This window comes from Balaenoptera borealis (genome assembly GCF_965194805.1).
Source record: "Balaenoptera borealis genome assembly, chromosome: 3".
NCBI lineage: Eukaryota > Metazoa > Chordata > Mammalia > Artiodactyla > Balaenopteridae > Balaenoptera > Balaenoptera borealis.
In genome coordinates, this window is record NC_138866.1 from 27,897,774 (window position 1) to 27,919,461 (window position 21,688).

Below are 21,688 nucleotides of genomic sequence, written 5' to 3' on the forward strand. Positions count from 1 at the left end.
GGACACTTAGGTTGCTTCCATGTCCTGGCTATTGCAAATAGAGCTGCAATGAACATTTTGGTACATGACTCTTTTTGAATTATGGTTTTCTCAGGGTATATGCCCAGTAGTGGGATTGCTGTGTCGTATGGTAGTTCTATTTGTAGCTTTTTAAGGAACCTCCATACTGTTCTCCATAGTGGCTGTATCAATTTACATTCCCACCAACAGTGCAAGAGTGTTCCCTTTTCTCCACACTCTCTCCAGCATTTATTGTTTCTAGATTTTTTGATGATGGCCATTCTGACTGGTGTGAGATGATACCTCATTGTAGTTTTGATTTGCATTTCTCTAATGATTAGTGATGTTGAGCATTCTTTCATGTGTCTGTTGGCCATCTGTATATCTTCTTTGGAGAAATGTCTATTTAGGTCTTCTGCCCATTTTTGGATTGGGTTGTTTGTTTTTTTGTTATTGAGCTGCATGAGCTGCTTGTAAATCTTGGAGATTAATCCTTTGTCAGTTGCTTCATTTGCAAATATTTTCTCCCATTCTGAGGGTTGTCTTTTGGTCTTGTTTATGGTTTCCTTTGCTGTGCAAAAGCTTTTAAGTTTCATTAGGTCCCATTTGTTTATTTGTGTTTTTATTTCCATTTCTCTAGGAGCTGGGTCAAAAAGGATCTTACTGCGATTTATGTCATAGACTGTTCTGCCTATGTTTTCCTCTAAGAGTTTGATAGTGTCTGGCTTAACATTTAGGTCTTTAATCCATTTTGAGTTTATTTTTGTGTATGGTGTCAAGGAGTGTTCTAGTTTCATACTTTTACATGTACCTGTCCAATTTTCCCAGCACCACTTATTGAAGAGGCTGTCTTTTCTCCACTGTATATGCTTGCCTCCTTTATCAAAGATAAGGTGACCATATGTGCGTGGGTTTATCTCTGGGCTTTCTATCCTGTTCCATTGATCTATATTTCTGTTTTTGTGCCAGTACCAAACTGTCTTGATTACTGTAGCTTTGTAATATAGTCTGAAGTCAGGGAGCCTGATTCCTCCAGCTCCATTTTTCGTTCTCAAGATTGCTTTGGCTATTCGGGGTCTTTTGTGTCTCCATACAAATTGTGAAATTTTTTGTTCTAGTTCTGTGAAAAATGCCTGTGGTAGTTTGATAGGGATTGCATTGAATCTGTAGATTGCTTTGGGTAGTAGAGTCATTTTCACAATGTTGATTCTTCCAGTCCAAGAACATGGTATATCTCTCCATCTATTTGTATCATCTTTAATTTCTTTCATCAGTGTCTTATAATTTTCTGCATACAGGTCTTTTGTCTCCTTAGGTAGGTTTATTCCTAGATATTTTATTCTTTTTGTTACAATGGTAAACGGGAGTGTTTTCTTAATTTCACTTTCAGATTTTTCATCATTAGTATATTAGTATATTAGTATATTAGTATGCAAGAGATTTCTGTGCATTAATTTTGTATCCTGCTACTTTACCAAATTCATTGATTAGCTCTAGTAGTTTTCTAGTGGCAGTTTTAGAATTCTCTATGTATAGTATCATGTCATCTGCAAACAGTGACAGCTTTATTTCTTCTTTTCCGATTTGGATTCCTTTTATTTCTTTTTCTTCTCTGATTGTTGTGGCTAACACTTCCAAAACTATGTTGAATAATAGTGGTGAGAATGGGCAACCTTGTCTTGTTCCTGATCTTAGTGGAAATGGTTTCAGTTTTTCACCATTGAGGACAATGTTGGCTGTGGGTTTGTCATATATGGCCTTTATTATGTTGAGGAAAGTTCCCTCTATGCCTACTTTCTGCAGGGCTTTTATCATAAATGGGTGTTGAATTTTGTCAAAAGCTTTCTCTGCATCTATTGAGATGATCATATGGTTTTTCTCCTTCAGTTTGTTAATATGATGTATCACGTTGATTGATTTGCGTATATTGAAGAATCCTTGCATTCCTGGAATAAACCCCACTTGATCATGGTGTATAATCCTTTTAATGTGCTGTTGGATTCTGTTTGCTAGTATTTTGTTGAGGATTTTTGCATCTATGTTCATCAGTGATATTGGCCTGTAGTTTTCTTTCTTTGTGACATCTTTGTCTGGTTTTGGTATCAGGGTGATGGTGGCCTTGTAGAATGAGTTGGGGAGTGTTCCTCCCTCTGCAATATTTTGGAAGAGTTTGAGAAGGATAGGTGTTAGCTCTTCTCTAAATGTTTGATAGAATTCGCCAGTGAAGCCATCTGGTCCTGGGCTTTTGTCTGTTGGAAGATTTTTAATCACAGTTACAATTTCAGTGCTTGTGATTGGTCTGTTCATATTTTCTATTTCTTCCTGGTTCAGTCTCGGTAGGTTGTGCATTTCTAAGAATCTGTCCATTTCTTCCAAGTTGTCCATTTTATTGGCATAGAGTTGCTTGTAGTAATCTCTCATGATCGTTTGTATTTCTTCAGTGTCAGTGGTTACTTCTCCTTTTTCATTTCTAATTCTATTGATTTGAGTCTTCTCCCTTTTTCTCTTGATGAGTCTGGCTAATGGTTTGTCAATTTTGTTTATCTTCTCAAAGAACCAGCTTTTAGTTTCATTGATTTTTGCTATTGTTTCCTTCATTTCTTTTTCATTTATTTCTGATCTGATCTTTATGATTTCTTTCCTTCTGCTAGCTTTGGGGTTTTTTTGTTCTTCTTTCTCTAATTGCTTTAGGTGCAAGGTTAGGTTGTTTATTCGAGATGTTTCCTGTTTCTTGATGTAGGCATGTATTGCTATAAACTTCCCTCTTAGAACTGCTTTTGCTGCATCCCATAGGTTTTGGGTTGTCGTGTCTCCATTGTCATTTGTTTCTAGGTATTTTTTGATTTCCCCTTTGATTTCTTCAATGATCACTTCGTTATTAAGTAGTGTATTGTGTAGCCTCCATGTGTTTGTATTTTTTACAGATCTTTTCCTGTAATTGATATCTAGTCTCATAGCGTTGTGGTCGGAAAAGATACTTGATACAATTTCAATTTTCTTAAATTTACCAAGGCTTGATTTGTGACCCAAGATATGATCTATCCTGGAGAATGTTCCATGAGCACTTGAGAAAAATGTGTATTCTGTTGTTTTTGGGTGGAATGTCCTATAAATATCAATTAAGTCCATCTTGTTTAATGTATCATTTAAAGCTTGTGTTTCCTTATTTATTTTCATTTTGGATGATCTGTCCATTGGTGAAAGTGGGGTGTTAAAGTCCCCTACTATGATTGTGTTACTGTCAATTTCCCCTTTTATGGCTGTTAGTATTTGCCTTATGTATTGAGGTGCTCCTATGTTGGGTGCATAAATATTTACAATTGTTATATCTTCCTCTTGGATCGATCCCTTGATCATTATATAGTGTCCTTCTTTGTCTCTTGTAATAATCTTTATTTTAAAGTCTATTTTGTCTGATATGAGAATTGCTACTCCAGCTTTCTTTTGGTTTCCATTTGCATGGAATATCTTTTTCCATCCCCTCACTTTCAGTCTGTATGTGTCTCTAGGTCTGAAGTGGGTCTCTTGTAGACAGCATATATATGGGTCTTGTTTTTGTATCCATTCAGCCAGTCTGTGTCTTTTGGTGGGAGCATTTAATCCATTTACATTTAAGGTAATTATTGATATGTATGTTCCTATTCCCATTTTCTTAAGTGTTTTGGGTTTGTTGTTGTAAGTGTTTTCCTTCTCTTGTGTTTCTTGCCTAGAGACGTTCCTTTAGCATTTGTTGTAAAGCTGGTTTGGTGGTACTGAACTCTCTCAGCTTTTGTTTGTCTGTAAAGGTTTTAATTTCTCCATCAAATCTGAATGAGATCCTTGCTGGGTAGAGTAACCTTGGTTGTAGGTTTTTCTCCTTCATCACTTTAAGTATATCCTGCCACTCCCTTCTGGCTTGCAGAGTTTCTGCTGAAAGGTCAGCTGTTAACCTTATGGGGATTCCCTTGTGTGTTATTTGTTGTTTTTCCCTTGCTGCTTTTAATATGTTTTCTTTATATTTAATTTTTGATAGTTTGATTAATATGTGTCTTGGCGTGTTTCTCCTTGGATTTATCCTGTATGGGACTCTCTGTGCTTCCAGGACTTGATTAACTATTTCCTTTCCCATATTAGGGAAGTTTTCAACTATAATCTCTTCAAATATTTTCTCAGTCCCTTTCTTTTTCTCTTCTTCTTCTGGGACCCCTATAATTCGAATGTTGGTGTGTTTAATGTTGTCCCAGAGGTCTCTGAGACTGTCCTCAGTTCTTTTCATTCTTTTTTCTTTATTCTGCTCTGCAGTAGTTATTTCCACTATTTTATCTTCCAGGTCACTTATCCGTTCTTCTGCCTCAGTTATTCTGCTATTGATCCCGTCTAGAGTATTTTTAATTTCATTTATTGTGTTTTTCATCGTTGCTTGTTTCCTCTTTAGTTCTTCTACATCCTTGTTAAATGTTTCTTGCATTTTGTCTATTCTATTTCCAAGATTTTGGATCATCTTTACTATCATTATTCTGAATTCTTTTTCAGGTAGATTGCCTATTTCCTCTTCATTTGTTAGGTCTGGTGTGTTTTGACCCTGCTCCTTCACCTGCTGTGTGTTTTTTTGTCTTCTCATTTTGCTTATCTTACTGTGTTTGGGGTCTCCTTTTCACAGGCTGCAGGTTCGTAGTTCCCATTGTTTTTGGTATCTGTCCCCAGTGGCTAAGGTTGGTTCAGTGGGTTGTGTAGGCTTCCTGGTGGAGGGGACTAGTGCCTGTGTTCTGGTGGATGAGGTTGGATCTTGTCTTTCTGGTGGGCACGTCCATGTCTGGTGGTGTGTTTTGGGGTGTCTGTGGCCTTATGATTTTAGGCAGCCTCTCTGCTAATGGATGGGGCTATGTTCCTGTCTTGCTAGTTGTTTGGCATAGGGTGTCCAGCACTGTAGCTTGCTGGTCGTTGAGTGAAGCTGGGTCTTGATGTTGAGATGGAGATCTCTGAGAGATTTTCACCGTTTGGTATTACGTGGAGCTGGGAGGTCTCTTGTGGACCAGTGTCCTGAAGTTGGCTCTCCCACCTCAGAGGCACAGCCCTGATGCCTGGCTGGAGCACCAAGAGCCTTTCATCTTTTGGGAGGTCTGACGTCTTCTGCCAGCGTTCAGTAGGTGTTCTGTAGGAGCAGTTCCACGTGTAGATGTGTTTCTACTGTATCTGTGGGAAGGAAGGTGATCTCCGCGTCTTACTCTTCCGCCATCTTGCCCCTGCATACAGGTATTTACATCTAGATAACAATATCTATGAAAAGAAATCTAGTGAAGTGAGATGAGCTTGAAATTTTCACATAATGAAAGATACTCCAGGCTGCTAATACTTTTTTTCCCCCACACATTTAAATGTTTATTGACCATTTGAAATTTTCTTTTGTGAATTTCTAGTTAATGTCTTTAGCACATTTTCTTATCAGCTGTAAGAACATGTATGCATCTTTGCAAATCTGATGCCTAGTATAGAACCTTACACACAGCAGTTACTCAGTAAGTTTGTTGAATCCTCATTTGTTGGCTGCAAAGATATGTTTATTCCCACAGGACACAAGGCCAGGGGTTCTAAGTTTCAATCCTGACTACCAAGAATTTACTATCTAACTTTGTAAAATCAAATTCTTGGAATTTGAAAATGCTGACCACAGTCAGACCCCCAGTAGGCTTGACACCATATATTCCCCAGTCCAATACTTTAGAGAGAATAGCTCCTATATAAAATTTTGCTGAAGAATAGACCAGGAAGGAGAGCAGGGACCATCTACCTGGTATCATTGAGAGGTACCACATGACTGGCCTGTCCCCAAACCTCCCTCTTTCTTGGTCTTCCAGAAGCCCCAAATCCATTTTCTAGCAGTCTTATACCTTAACAAGACTTAAAGGATTTTCTTTTTAACTTTTTATTTTGAAATCATTTTAAACCTATAGAAAAGTTGCAAAAATAGTACAGAGAATTCCCATCTACCCTTCACCTAATTCCCCCTTAGATGAACAGCTTGCATGGGTATGTACAGTTATCATAACCAGGAAAATAACATTGGTACGATACTACTAACTAAACTACAGCACTTATTCAAATTTCACCCAGTTTTCCCCTAATCTCATTTTTCTGTTCCAGGATCCAATCCAGAGTCCACATTACATTTGTTTGTGTCTCCTTAGTCTCCTCCAATCTGTAACAGTTCCAGTTTTATTCTTTATAAGCTTCAGACCTTTGAAGAGTACTCATCATTTATTATGTACAATGTCTCTCAATTTCAGTTTGTCTGATGTTTTCTCAGGGTTAGATCAAGGTTATGAATTTCTGGCAAGAATTGCATAGACGTTGTATGTCTTATTACTGGTATTGCTAACCTCAATCACTTGATTTCATTGGTGTCTGTCACGTTTCTCCACTGTAAATTTATTGCTTTGATCTTTTTCCTAAGAAAAAAGGGATGGCATTGAAGGATTTTAAGCAAGGGACATGACGTGTTCAGTGACGTGTGTTTCAAAAAAGCCCTCTTTGTGGCAGCATGAAGAACAGACTAGAAGGGGCTAGAATGTACCTGGGGAAGGTTGGTTCGGGGTATAATACAGTCCAATATATGATGACGGAAGTGGGGAGAAGTGGGCAGATTTTAGAGATATTCAGAAGGTAAAATCATAAGGCAGGTTAATGAGATCATGCAGAGGTTCTGATAGAATTGGCCTGCACTTGAGCTTGGGCAAAGCCAGTTTAAAAACACTCAGGTGGGAATTCCCAGGCGGTCCAGTGGTTAGGACTCCACGCTTCCACTGCAGGGGGCACGAGTTCAATCCCTGGTCGGGGAATTAAGATCCCGCAAGCTGCACAATGTGGCCAAAAATAAAAATAAAAAATAAAAGCACCCAAGTGATTGTAATGTTTAACCACATTGAGGTCCACGGCCAGCCCACGGCTTGCTCCAGATGGGCTTCAGGTGAAAGCCACTCAGAGTGGTCAAAGTCAAGCTGCTCAGTATCTCTCTGGATACATGGGGAGAAAGATGGAGGTGGGGGGCCCCTGCCATCCTCCCACAGCCCAGAGAGAGCTGGCAACAGCTCTTGGCTGGGAGGGGAGAGGATGTTACTAAGCCCAGAGGGCTCAAGGAGCGCCTGCCAGCACATCACTGCTGACTCTCTGAGTAGGGCTGCCAGATAAAATATAGGACACCCAGTTCAATCTTAATTTCAGATAAACAATGAATAATTTTTTAGTGTATGTCTCAAATATCGCACAGAACATACTTATACTAAAGCATTATTTGTTTACCTGAAATTAACATTTAATTGAGCATCTCCTATTTCTATTTGCTGAATCTGGCAACACTATTCCCAAGGCAAGGATCTGATGGGTTTGCCCATTCCCATCTAGTGCAGGAGCTTCTAAAGCAATAGAGACTTTCCTCCTCCTCCCCCTCCCCTGCCCGCTCCCTCTCCTCTATAATCCCCAGTGTGGCCTGGCCAAGAGCAGGCCAGTACCTGGCATCAGCCTTTCCACTGCAAGCCACAGGGGGTCCCTGGCACAGGGCCCAGGAGGAAACAGCCTCCCACTCCAAACCCGCTCTTTTTGCAGTTCAATAAATATTTTTGCGCACCTACCATGGGCCAGGCCCTGTTCTGGTCAGAGGCATAAAGCAATGAACACGTCAGATGAGTTCCCGCTCTCTGGGGGCTTGCATTCCAGTGGGGGAGATGGACAGTGACGCAGAAAACAACTGTTTCAGATGGTGATGACGGCCATGAAAGGATGTGGTAATAGTGACCAGGGCCCAGGTGAGGTGGAGGGCTCAGGGAGGGCCTCTCTGAACAGGTGACATGACTTTGGCTTAAGGGACTGACAAGAGCCAGTTTTGTAAAGATCTAGGGAAGAGTGTTCCAGGGAGAGGAAAGACCACAAGGGATGTCACAGGACATCTGAGGGCGCTCCGGCACATCTGGCTGATTTGTAGGATTTGCCAGTTCTGTAGTGGAAATACTCCATCGTGGCCATTTTCAAGCTACCAACATGACCTGGTAATTTTTAAGAAGCTGATATTTTAGATGATTTGGGGCCTCATCAAGGTGCCGGGGCCAAATGGCTGTAGCAAAATCCTGCTCTCTTGGGGGTTTTTCCAGCTCCAGGCCTTTCATTCTCCTCAGTTCCTTCCTTCCCCACTCACCCCACAGGGTGATCCTATGAGCCTTTTAAGACGCTTTTCCAGAAATCTTTCCCCAATCCTCAAGCAGAGGCAGGTTTGCTCCCTTGTACGCCATAGCATCATTGTCTCCCTCTGTTACAGCTCATAACATAAAACAAGTCCCTGGTTCAAGAGACTGACTTTAAAAACCAAAGCCTTATTGCATTGAGATGTCATTCAATGGCAAGTTATCACTGTAAAAGGCCTCTGTCTTTATCTCTCTAATAACATGATTTCAGATTATCATCTAAGATCCTGAACAAAGACATAAAATTACGAACTATGCTTACTGGACCCCTGAGAACCTCTGGATTTAGGATTGAGAACCGGTTATATAGTCAATGTTTCTAAACCACTCCAAGGGGCGCTAGGTCTTATCAAGCTTTGTATACTTCCTCTCCCTCACCTCTAGGCCTCAACAAATGTGGACTGAATGAATGAATGAGTGAAGTACTGAATATCCCTTGGACTTCCCTGGTGGCACAGTGGTTAAGAACCTGCCTGCCAATGCAGGGGACACGGTTCAAGCCCTGGTCTGGGAAGATCCCACATGCCGCAGAGCAACTTAAGCCCATGCGCCACAACTACTGAGCCTGCACTCTAGAGGCCACGAGCCACAACTACTGAAGCCCGTGTGCCTAGAGCCCGTGCTCCGCAACAAGAGAAGCCACCAAAATGAGAAGCCCGCGCACCGCAACGAAGAGTAGCCCCTGTTTGCCGTAACTAGAGAGAGCCTGCACACAGCAGCAAGGACCCAACGCAGCCAAAAATAAATAAATTATTATTTTTTTTTTTTTAAGTACTGAATATCCCAAAGATACCAGCCTCCCTCCTGTCCCCACGAAGGTGACGTCTGAGGAGCGAAGGACTCCACAGCCACCAGCCCCTGTCCTGGGAACTGCAATGCAGCCTAGCTATACCCCCTCGCTGTCTCCTAATTCTGTCTTAAATGACAACAGATAACTCTGCCCAAAGTCAAGGGGTCTAGAAACTGAGCTTGGCTGACTGTCAACACGGACGAGCCATAAAACGGCATTGACCCTTCTGAGCCGGACTCGGCTGGGGACAGGCAGAACGCAAAGGCACTCAGGTGCTCCCCAAATACCTCCCTGACTCCCCACAGCCTGTGCTTTCCCTCCTCCCTGATGCTGGCCTCCCACCAGGCGGCATGCTGGGAGCTGCAATCTAGCCCAGGTGAGGCATGGGGCGGATCACCTGCAGCCTTCCGCCCTCCGCCATCCCTGTGGTTTCCTCAGGTGGAGGGCCATCCGTGAGCAGCTGTCTGCCCCATCTCTTCCTGCTGCCCTCCGATCTAGGTCCCCCTCCAGCTCTCTGCCTGGCAGAGCCGCTAGAGTTAAGCGGATTTCATGCTATTTTCAAAGTCATTTCCCATGGAAATTTTTTTTATACCGTTAAACCTACTTTCTGCTGCTTCTCATCTCCCTGAAAGCTTCCTCCTCCCCTTCCATGAGATAAACCATGGCAATATTTAGGAACCTGCTAGTGACAACCTACTGGCATCCTTGGTTGGGGAGGGGAAATCATACTAGAACCTTCCTGCTGGAAGTCAGACCAGTGAGATGAGCAGACAGCACCCAGGGCCAGAGCAGGTTCCCCTCGCCCACACCCCCTGGGCCTTCCAGCCCCACCTTAACAACTGCCTTGTGTCAGGGCGCCTGTCCCTCAGCTTCCCATCCTCCCATGACAGCCACCAAACTGGGGTGAGTTTTTACAACCAGCATCCAGAGTCATTTGAGGAGCAACTGAGGCATTTCCGAGACCCCCAGGCAGCCTACATTTCTCAGAGAATAGGTGGCCCTAGGAAGCTACAAGTTGGGAGGGGGTCAGGATGAGCTATGAGATGCCAAAGCCACCATATGCTTCCTTGTGACCCCACTGCACTTTTTGTGCATTCTGTATGAAAGCTTCTGTCGTATTGAATCAGATCTCAGGTGCCAGTAAACCGAGGCCTTTACGAGGACAAGAGTTGAGGTCAGATGGTTCTGTATCCTCACCTTACAGCACAGGGCTCAGCCTATCATGGGTTGCTGGATAGAAGCCTATTACATCTGCCAGACCCCTTTGGTGAGCAAGGCTGATCCAACACCTCAGCCACAGACAATTGGACCAGACTTGAGATGCGACCTGGCATGAGAGCTGTGCTCAGATGAAAGGATGAGAATGGCCTGGACCAATTAAATTCTCTTCCTTGTGATAATCCAGCAATGTGGAAACACTGGAAGCCTGCAGTGTTCCTACGGTCCTGCTGCAATGGAGATGTGGAGGAGAGAAAATACTAGGATGACACCCAGCTTTCTGGTCAGTTCATCTGATAAGCTGACTCTGGCAGCAACCATGGTAAAAAAAAAAAACACTGAGAGAAGAGCAGATTGGTGGGTGTTGGGGGGTGAGCCCAGATTGGTGGTTGGTGAGACTGAGATAAGGGTGGAACAGCCAGGAGAGGCAGGTGAGATATGAGGTGATGCTCAGAGCCCAAGAGTCACCCAAGGGTCTGAGTGCTGGACTTCAGAAATATTTGAGGAGAAAACCCATGCATCAAGGTAGACAAGATGATCTCCACCAAAATAGAGGATCCCTGCCCCAGACGATAAATATATGGATACTGAAATTTTTTAATTATTCATGTTTCACCTGATTGTTTTTTTAGGGTGAAGCTTTTATATTCAAAATTTTAGAACCCGTTGTTACCTTACAACAGTACCAAATGTGAAAAGCTAACCTCACATATTCTGTTTTCTCCCTTTATTCAAACATTGTTCACTTCACTGGAATTTCTTTCCACATTTGCATCTGAGATAGAAGTGGCACAAAAAAGTACAAATAATTTCAACAAATGTCAACTTCAAAATCAGCATGAAGTATTCTTAGCAAATATGGTCACTGCTTAGGTATTTCTGTCTTTCTAAGCAGGTTATAAAGGAAACAGCTTTCTACAGAAGAATAATATAACCATACTTATAAAACCTTTTCCAAATCAATAAATATTGACCTATCATTTTTCTTAATTCTTTTCCAACAGAAGCTAAAGTATCTCCCTGTGGATTTGGGCTCAGTGCTGGCCTCTGACAAAAGGAATTTTACATCTTGGGACAGGAGTGTTTTTAATCTAGAGAGTAACCTTGAGCAAGAATCTCCTTAGGCATTAGCTTCCTCCTAGAAAACAGGAATTAGATTCCCAGGGGTTCTTAGACTGGACATCATTGTTACCAACAGTAAATCCTCACCGAGCATTACTACGTGCAACATACTATACTATAGGCGTTACTATAATCCCATTTATAGATGGAGAAAGTGAGGCACAGCAAGGTTGACTAGCTCACTCCTGTGCACATACTGCTTCTCCAATGTCTAAATCAGTAGGTCCAGGTGGAGCCCTGGAATCCACACTCCTAACAAGCTCCCCCAGGGACTGAGATCCAGGTGGTTTTTAGACCCTATTGTGAGACACTGCTCCAGGCATCAGATCTGCTCTGGTTCTGAGGGTGCAGGAAGAGAGCAAACAGGAGAATCTGAGCTCCAACCAGGGCATTTCACAGGACGGAAGATGCTGCCACCCTCTGACAGCTAAGGCAGTAAGGGTGGTAGGCTGTGGCTGGAAACAGCGTGATACTGTTTCCTACTGGGAACCCAGAGACTTTGTCTCCTGCTGCACCAGAGTGCCACCTGCTGGCTGTAGGTAGCCATCGCAGGCCAGGCAGGAACATCATTTGTCCAATCTCTTCACTAAACGTTAAGGGACTACCAAGCGACTACATCGGCGCTGGGGGTTCAGTGGAGACCCCACAGAGAAAGGCAGGCAGAGACAATGCCATAACAATGCTGCATGATTCCTGGAAAAGCAGGTAGGAGGCAAGGTCAGTCTGGATGAGGGCTACGGCATGAGGGGTCAGTGGGGAAAAATAAGCCTAGAGGTTGATAGGGATCAAGCTGGGGAACCTCATTAGCGTTTGGATTTTGTGCTAAGGGTAATGGGAAATCCAGTAACAAGTCAGATTTAGGTTTCAGTGAGATCATTCTGGACTTTGTCGGGGGGGCTGGAATAGTTTGAGTGGAGGCAGAGTCAATTTGGAAACCATTCAAGTATCAGAGATGAGAGCAGCTGCTGGCCTAGATGAGGTGGTAGCTGCAGGGATGGAGAAATACGGACAATGAGAAATAGTTAGGATTAGGTTTGATTTTTTAAAAAAAACAAATGTCAAAGAATAACAGCAGGACATCACAGTGGTCCCATTTCATTCATTCCTTCTTTCAACAAATTGTAGCACCAACTGTGTGTCAGAAACTAATCTACCTGCTGGGAATACAGTGTTGTAAGCCAGTCAGGGAAGAGCCCTGCTTTTCATGGAGTTTATGCCCTAAGGAGGTGGGGGGTGTGTGTGTGACATAATCAAATAAGCAAATAAACAACAAAAACAGATGGGAATAGGCACCATGTAGAGAATGTAGAAGGGATATGCGGCAGTGACTCATATCTGAATGTTAAGGAGCCTGCCCTGTAAAGATAACAGGGAAAAGCACTCTAGGCCAAAGTAAGCATAGCACATTCAAGATCAGAGGCAGCCAATGTGGCTGGATGTGGTGGGTAAAGGCAACAGAGGGACCAGAGGCAGGAAAGATAGTCAGGGGCCAGTTTATGAAGGACTTTGTAAGGCAGTGCAAGGAATTCTAAGAGTGAAGGGAAGCCACTGACACCTTTCAGAAAGGAAAGTGACAGAATCAGATTTCGCTTAAAGATCTCTCTGGCTGCCCTTGGAGAATGGACCGTGTGGGACAAGAGTGGAAGGAGGAAGCAGGTAGAACCTGAGATGTGGGCCAGGAGAGATGGTGGTGGCAGCAGCGTGAAGGGGAGGATTCTGGGCATACTTTAAAGTCAGAGTCAACAGGACTCCCTGATGGATTGGATGTGGGGTGAAAAAATAGCAGAACCAAGAATGACTCCCCAAGACCATGAGGATGACAGCTACTGCAGAATACCTAGACACAGGGAGAAAGGGCCTAAGGGAACGTCTTCCCCAAGGATGTGGCATCCCAACAAGCAAAGGCCTGGCCTTAATACTCAGCCCTGCTGGAGGGGGCATGTGAGTGAACCACACTGAAGCTCAGTTTCCTTACCTGTGGCTGGGCTTAGCCTGCTGGGGTGCATCGCAAGGACTAAATAGAAGCCTGACACAGACTTGGCCCTCATGCTGGCCCGGCCTCTGAGCACACTGAGTTGGCCAGTTTTCTCCCATTGTTGGGAAGTATCTTTCCAGGCAGCCATAGCCCTGCCCCCAGCGGGAAGAACACCCAAGGTCAATAACCAGTTCTAAGCAGAAACCCCAGAGTAATCCCCTCCATCCTCCAAGTCCTGGACCTGGGAACATCAAGGGAGAGAAATGGTCATTCTCAGCTCCTTAAACCAAAAGGGAACGTGGGAACAGGCAGTCACATAGGACAAAACAAATACCAGAGACCAAGGGCTGTGATCACCACATCACTTTATTTCTTTGGTTTTCCAACTTCACTCTTGGACAATGAAAATTCAGTCTCTTGCCTGCCTGGCCACTGTGTGGTCTCTCACTGGAGATGGGGCACAGGCTCTGAGGAGGAGCTCAACAGAAAAACTGGGGTCCCCAAGAGCCAGCCGGGCTGGCCGAGGACTGCGGGGTCCACAGCAGATGCACCAAGCAGCAGCAAGTAGAGACCCAAGGTCCTCTCCCTGAGTCCTTTACCACACTCCTCACAATGGACAGGCCAGCCTTCAGTGGTCCCCTAGAGGCCAACTTTGATTCTTTCTCTACATCCCTGCTTCTGCTCACACTGAGCCTGGCACCCTCTCCCTTAGGGGCACCAGGCAGAAGCCATGACCTGCTCCACATCTGATCTCTTAATGTTCCTCTGGGAAACACATTTGAGTAAGGGGCGTGCCAACCCCCAAAAGGAACTGAAGACATATATTCTTCCCAATGGGACAGACGGCCATGCTACAATACTCCTTTTGTCCCCGGGAAAAGCTGAAAGCAGCTTTAGCTAACCAACCCCGCTTCGGGTCCCCACATACATACAGCTTCCAATACCAGCAAGGGGGCCCAGCCAATGCACTTAAATCAAAACAAAAGACTAAAACCAAGACACAATAATAAAAATAAGAATGGTAAACAACTGAAGAGAATATCTCCGGTCCTGTAGCTCTCTGCAGGGGGCCAGATGGCTGATCTCTGGCTCTCTCTGCCCTGGAGCTGGGAAACAACACGAACCTGCCCTTGGATTCAGGGTTGATGCTGTGAGAGCAAAAGGGATCCTGGCCAAGCCAGGGGGGTGCAACTCAGGTCTCTGACCTTCTCCAAAGTGGTCCTCCTTCCTCCCAGCCCCTTTCATACCTCCCCGTCAGCCATCCACCAGGGTGAGGCCATCGTAGAGGGCACGCTTCCACATGTAGTAGGTAGAGCGGGCGGTGAGGGGGAAGAGGGCACTGAACTCCTTGTAGGAGGGGAAGCTCTTGGACTGGAAGCGCTTCTGCAGGAACAGCTTGGCCTGGGCCTTGAACTTCGTGGTGGCGAGCATGTCCATCACCAGCACCTGGCCGTCCCTGCCACCCGCCGCTGCTGCCACCACAGGGTGGCTGGACAGGGACCCACTGGGGGGCTGGCCCTGGGCCGTGGACCCCTCTTGCAGGGCCCCCTCTCTGGAAGGCCCTCCCTGGGCCTTCCCTGGATCCTCTCCTGGAGAAGCCGCCATCTGCAGGGTCCCTGCAGGTGGGACCATGGCAGCTGCCACATTCCTGCCAGCTTCTTTCTCCCGTTTCTCCTCCGCCTCCTTCATGCCCCCTTTGCCCAAGCTGGGGGCCTGTATCTGGAGCTTGGACAGACTTCTGGGCCAGCCCCGGGCAAGACTCTTCCAGACCCAAAAGGTGGAGGGAGACAGGCTCGGGTAGCGGAGGCGGAAGCGACAGAAGGGGAGGTGCCCACTGAGCACCTGCTTGCGGGCTGCCCTGCGCAGGCGCCTCTGCCAACGGGACAGGGGCATCCTCAGGGGTAGGAACTCCCGGGGGGCAGGTGACCCCCCACCCGTTGCTTTCCCTGCCCCTTCTCCTGCCTCACCCTTCCAAGGGAGCAAGGCCTTTTCCCCAACAGATGCTGGCTGGGAAGCCCCGGCTACCGAGAGGGCTGGCGCAGGCTTGAAGCTGGGGTTCCTTCGGAGAGCCTTTCGGCGCCAATTGTAGTAGGTGGACCGGGAGATGCCAGGGAACCTGCGTTTGAAGCAGCGATAGGGTACCAGCGTATTCAGGGAGATGCAGTGCTCCAGGTACAACTTGGCCCGCTGCATTAAGACCATTCCAGGGCTTGACATGGCCGACGAGGAGCACCCCAGCCCCTTGGCAACCTGCTCCGCCGGCAGCTTCTCCAGCTCCTCCATGGCCAGCTCCTCCTTGGGGGCCAGGGCTCGGCAGGCCCCAGAGCCCAGGAGCTCGTGCTTCCAGGCGTAATAGGTGGAGCGGGAGATCTCGGGGAACCTCTGGAGGAACTGCTGCAGCGGCACGACACCCCCGCGGTGGAAGCTGTCCTGCAGGAAGTGCTTGGCCGAGAAGCGGGTGGCCACCCTCTGCCGGTGCTCCTGGGACTGCCGCCGCCAGCGGTAGAAGGTGCTCTTGGTGACGCTGTAGCGCTCACCGAGGTGGGAGTAGCTGAGGCCAGGTTCCCGGTTGAGCAGCTCCAGGGTCTTGGCGGGCGGCGGCAGCGGGGCCAGGGCAGCGGGAGTCGGGGCCAGGCCGGGGCTGGCACTTTCAGCCTCCACCTCCTCCAGCCCCACCACAGGGGCAAAGTACTGGTGGCGGAAGAGCTGGCTGGTGAGGGGCTGGCCGGCCCACATGATGTGCAGCGTGGCAGGCATGTGGTCGCAGCGGCGGGGCCGGATGACGCGGTTGAAGTATGGCCGGATCTTGAGGTTGCGCAAGGGGTAGATGGAGTAGATGTTGCGCTGAAGGACAGAGGCGAGGGCGTACAAGTGCCACACGTTGGAGAAGCTGCTAGGAAAGCAGGTGGCCTTGACGTCCGCATCAAAGATGGCCTCTAGCGTGGCGGACGGCAGGCTGGTCATCTCCGGGGACTCCTCAGAGCACAGGGAGTAGCGCACGGCCTGCAGCATCACCTTGGAGTCAATCATGCCCTGGAGGTAGTAGTGCCGGTGCAGCAGCATCTCTACCACCGTGCGGGCCCGCAGCTCCAGGCTGAGGCCCGCGTCGCCCCACAGCAGCATGCTGGCCGCCTCGAACAGCAGGCTGCCCTCGCCCTTGCACACCAGCGGCAACATGTTCCGGGGAGCGTCCTCTGGGTACAGGCTCAGGGCCACCGAGTCCACCTCCAGCACCTGGGGGCCGGGGCCTCCCTCCCGGCCGGTGGGGAGAGCGAAGGAAGACAGGACCTGCTTGGCCTCCAGAGCAGCACCAACGAGACCCTCCAGGCCCTCGGACTCCACCGCCTCCTGCAGCTCCTGCAGCACCTGCTGCACCAGCTGCTCCCGGGATGTCATCCTACCAGGGCAAAGGACAGAGGGCAGAGGTCAGCCAAGGCACCCAGATGATACCCAGCAATGGCGCCTTCTCCACACCTCTGCCTTCTCCCTCAAGATGACGCCTAGCTATTCCCATCCTCCCATAGCAGGTAATGGCTACGTGCTTCCTGGGGTTTGTTTAATTACTCAGTGGTACAAAGGAAGAGCTTGGCCTTGGAGAATGGCTTTGAATCCTGGTTCTGATATTAGCTTGAGTAAGTCACTCAACCTCTCTGTGTTTCTGGTTCCTTTTCTGTTAAAATGGGGACATAATAAAAGTATCTACCTTATAGGACTGCTGTGGATATAAATGAGACAATGAAAGTAAAGGACGGAGATATGTAAGTGTATATTTATAAGTGTACACACACATACACACACACATATATATATATATATATTCATCCTTAGAAAAGTGCCTGGCACATAGTAAAGTACTGAAGAAGCATTAGCTATTATATATTAGAGTATTATCTAGTACTATACATATTATATAGTGCAGGTATAAAAGCTGTACCTCTACACCTGTTAAAGACAGACAGACAATCACACATAACCTAAATTGGTTTCCTTTTTCCTAAAACAGTGATTCTCAAAGTATGGTCCATGAGGACTTCCCTGGTGGTGCAGTGGTTGAGAATCCGCCTGCCAATGCAGGGGACACGGGTTCGAGCCCTGGTCCTGGAAGATTTCACATGCCGCAGAGCAACTAAGCCCGTGCGCCACAACTACTGAGCCTGCGCTCTAGAGCCCGCGAGCCACAACTACTGAGCCTGTGTGCCTAGAGCCCATGCTCCGCAACAAGAGAAGCCACCACAATGAGAAGCCGGCACCGCAATGAAGAGTAGCCCCGCTTACCACAAGAGAAAGCCCGCGTGCAGCAACAAAGACCCAGCGCAGTCAAAAAAAAAAAGTATGGTCCATGGACCCTTGGGGTTTTCTGAGGGGCTGCAAGTTAAACTGTTTTCATAATAATACTAAGATAACAACACTAAGATATGATTTGCCTTTTTCATTGTGTTAACATTGGAGTACAGCTAGTACCTCAGCATGAATTAAACTAGAAATCACTGTGTTCTACCCCATCATGTAGCCACAGTTGGGAAAAAGAAAGCTAGTATCACTCCAAAATGTCCTTGATGCAGCAACAAAGATCATTATTTTTTTAAATCATAACCCTTAAATACATGACTTCAACGTTGGGAGTGACAAAACGGGGAGTACTCATAGAGGATTTCTGCCGCACACTGGTGCATAATGAATGAGTGACAATTGTTTGGGTTGCATGATGAACTAGCCACTTTTTCATGGAATACCATTTTTACTTGAAAGAAAAATTGAGTGGCATTAGTCATTTAGACTTGGATATATTTGACAGACATTTCCTCAAAAATGAATAAGGTGAGGCTGTCACTTCAAGGAAAACTACTACTATTTATGGCCAGTGAAAATTTTTGTGCTTTCATTTGAAAATTAGAATTTTGGAAAACTTGTATCCACTACAGTGAGCTTGACAGCTTCCCAATACTTAAAGATTTTTCTGATGGAACCAGTGGTGACACTAACACATGTAACTTTTTATACTATATAATGGAATGTTCAACATTTGAAGATTTGCATCACTCAATGAACTGTATTTCCCAAATAACCAATGGGATGGCACGGGTAAAAGATCCATTCAAAGTATAAAAGAAAGCAACGGATTTTTAATATAATAGGGTACAGAGGTTCCTGGATATTATTTCAGATTCTGCATTATAACTAAGCTTTGAGGAACTACCACCTGTCGAGTTTCAGTGTAGCTGTCAAAGAATATCCACTGAAAATGCTACCAAAATACACTTCCTCTGGGAACTCTCTGGCAGTCCAGTGGTTAGGACTTCACACTTTCACTGCCGTGGCCCAGGATCGATCCCTGGTTGGGGAACTAAGATCCCGCAAGCCCCATGGTGGCAAAGCCAAAGGAAAAAAAAAATAAAAATATTCTTCCTCTGTCCATCTACGTGTCTGGATGAAGTTGGATTTTCTTCATGTACTTCTACCAAAATAATGTATCACAACAGATTGAACACAGAGGCAGATAAGAATCTACTTGTCTTCTGATAACCAGATATTACAGAGATTTGAAAATTTTTAAAGATGCACTGTTCTCACTAAACTTTTTTTGTCCTGGAAAAGTTATTTTTCACAAAAACTATTATTTCTTACCATGTAACAGGTTTGTTCTTTTTTAATAAAGAAATCTTTTCTAAATGTCTAAATTTTAATTTTGAATGTAACATGTTGACAGATGTAACCTATATAAACAAAAGCTCTTCAGGGTCTTCAATTTTTAAGAGCATACAGGTGTCCTGAGACCAAAACATTTGAGAACTGCTGCCCTGGGATAAAGTTAGTCTTTTCAAAGAGGTAGCAGCAGCCTAGCCACTGTGCTGACACAGATCTAATAACTAAGGTTTACTATTTGCCATGCACCTTCCCAATCCTGGCAGCGGAACTTTAAGGTGGGTACTAACATTATCCCCAATTTACAGGTGAAAAAACTGAGACAATCAAATTTAGGCTCATTTGCCCAATTTACCCCAGGCCACGTAAGTGGTGCAGCCAGTAGTTGAAACCAGATGCTCTTTAGGGCCTGTGATTCATCTACTCCTGTTTAAAATGCCAGCCACCTTTCAATTCAAACTAATCACCCTAATTACTGGTAGGTTTTCTGTGTTGTGTTGCAAAGCAGAGTAATATTCCTTTGTGGACATTGTTTTTAAATTAAAAAGGAGACCATTATCCTTTCTCAGATCTTTGATTTTAATAAATTCCTTTAGATTAGCCTTAGGTTTAAAAATTGTGTTTGGGTGTATACATTTGTCAACTCATCAAACTGCACACCTAAAAGGAAAGGGTTTTGCGCACTTACAAGGGATGCATTTGGGTGTAAATTATGGTTCAGTAAAGTTGAAAACAAGTTTTTAAAGAACCAAAGGCTTACCACCAGAATTTTACTTGGTAACCATAAAAAAGAAAGCTTTTTAAAAACTGGTAATCAGAATCACCTTTGGATAAAACTTTCTTGCTTGTAGATTTTTTTTTAAATGTGTTTACCGTGACAAACCTGGTCTAACCTCTCACTAGATTTCTATTTGTCCCACATTATCTGACCCTGGAATTGGGCTTTTAATCTGTTCATCTTTTATATACTTCATATTTACTTTTTTAAAAACTTCGTTTTTTGGACTCAGGAGATAAACTTCACCGAGAGCACTTCCATATGCGATAAAAAGTTGAGCCCTGAGGAACAAACTGTATACACAGAAGAGCTTTTTCATTCTGGCAGACAACAAAGATGCCGGGGGTTTTGTTTTTCTTGCATGTCACCTGTAAACGCTGCTATACAGATGCATATAAATGAGAGCTCTGCTCTGCTAGATACTTCGCAAACAAAATTATGAAAATAACCACCATTCACCTACTGCTTACTATGTGCATTTAGGTAATTCAACCAAAATCTCAAAAAAAATAAGAAGGGATAATTAAATTGTGTGGGTGATTCTTCCTGCCCTTCCACACCAGGAGCAGGGCACAATGTTCCCTTAAATGATTACAAGTTTCTGTGGGCTTTGCATTGGGTGAGCGTTTGGACTTCAGGCTTTTCAGAGGTAATATTTATATGTGGTTCTCACTTTCCTTCTACATGAATTACAACTCCATCACACCTGCACCTTCACTAGGATAGCTACTTCTAGTTCACACCTAGAGAAATGGAGGCTTGGGGGTTAAATAACATTCCCAAGACCACAAGCTATTAAAACTACAAAACGTAAGCAATCTGACTCCAGAGCTCCCCTCCTAACCCCTGTAATTCCACCATACAGGGAAATACAGGGCCCAAAATGCTCATTATCCAAAGGATGCAGAAACACATGGATTCTTGGGGTTTTGAGACAAAGCTGGCCATTTTACAGATTAGGAAATTGAGGTCCAGAAAGGTAAAGTTGACTTGCCTGAATTCCCGCTGTAGTATCCAGATACCTGCCAACACGTCCAGATAGACCACACGTCTTCCTGCGCAAACCCCACCCTCCTCCCTCCCCTTCCCTGTCCCACCCTACCTACTCTTCCCATCCCAGTCCCACCCCACCCCACCCTAACTCATTCCTTCCTCTTCCCCAAAGAGGTAAGAGGAGGTGTGAGTAGGTAATACCCTACTTCTTTTTTCCTCAAAAGCTTGCTGAGAAAAAGTAGCTCCCTGGAGAGGCTCTGCACCTCGCTTCAACTCAGGTGGGTCTGGACCAGGAGAGAATGGGGCAGCGGGGAAAGGCCAGAGGCTGTACGGGGAAGCTAATCATACTTAAGTAGACAATTGGTTGATGGGGTTCAGGTGCAACAGTCTTTTTGGTGATAGCTCCCTGGAAACGCAAAGCAAAGCAGATCTGACGATTACCAGGTGCATGCGTGGAATAAGGTGCAGAAAGTGAGAGCTAATCTAGGGGTCTTGCCCAGCTGGCCTCCCCTGGCCCCACCACTCTTAGAAGGGACCTGAAAAAACATGAAACCGAGGAGGCAGGGCCCCTCAAGGTGACACAGGCTCCCCGGCTTGAGGTTGGAAGGGAGGAAATAGGACATCCAGAAAGCATCCAGCCAGCATCTTGGCACCTAAGAAGGGTTCTGGAGCCCAGGAATGAATGAATGGACACGGGCAACTCTGCAGGCAATTCAAAGCCTCACCTTCACCAAGGCCCACTTTCCTCCTCCCCCAGTCTCCTTATTTCAAGCAGATGGGGTCTCGGAGCCCAGGTCTGGCCTCTGTCCCTTGCATTTTAAAAGGGGTGAGCCAAGCGCTCTGGGCAGGGCAAGGGAAGAAAGGGCCAAAGAATCTGCTGACAGTGTTGGTAAGTCTCTGGCCTCTAGAACAAACACCCTCCCTGCCAGGCTCATCCTGGGCTCCGCATTCGCTCACCA

The 21,688-nt window shown here is 45.7% G+C and overlaps 1 protein-coding gene across 1 annotated transcript; it reads right to left on the reverse strand.

The window, feature by feature from the left end:
* Positions 1 to 5,269: 5,269 nt before the first annotated feature.
* On the reverse strand, positions 5,270 to 20,764 carry VRTN (vertebrae development associated). Its single transcript, XM_082387650.1, has one exon. The coding sequence runs from the start codon at positions 16,709 to 16,711 to the stop codon at positions 14,570 to 14,572; it is 2,142 nt and encodes a 713-aa protein (XP_082243776.1). The 5' UTR covers positions 16,712 to 20,764; the 3' UTR covers positions 5,270 to 14,569.
* Between the last annotated feature and the right edge of the window lie 924 nt (positions 20,765 to 21,688).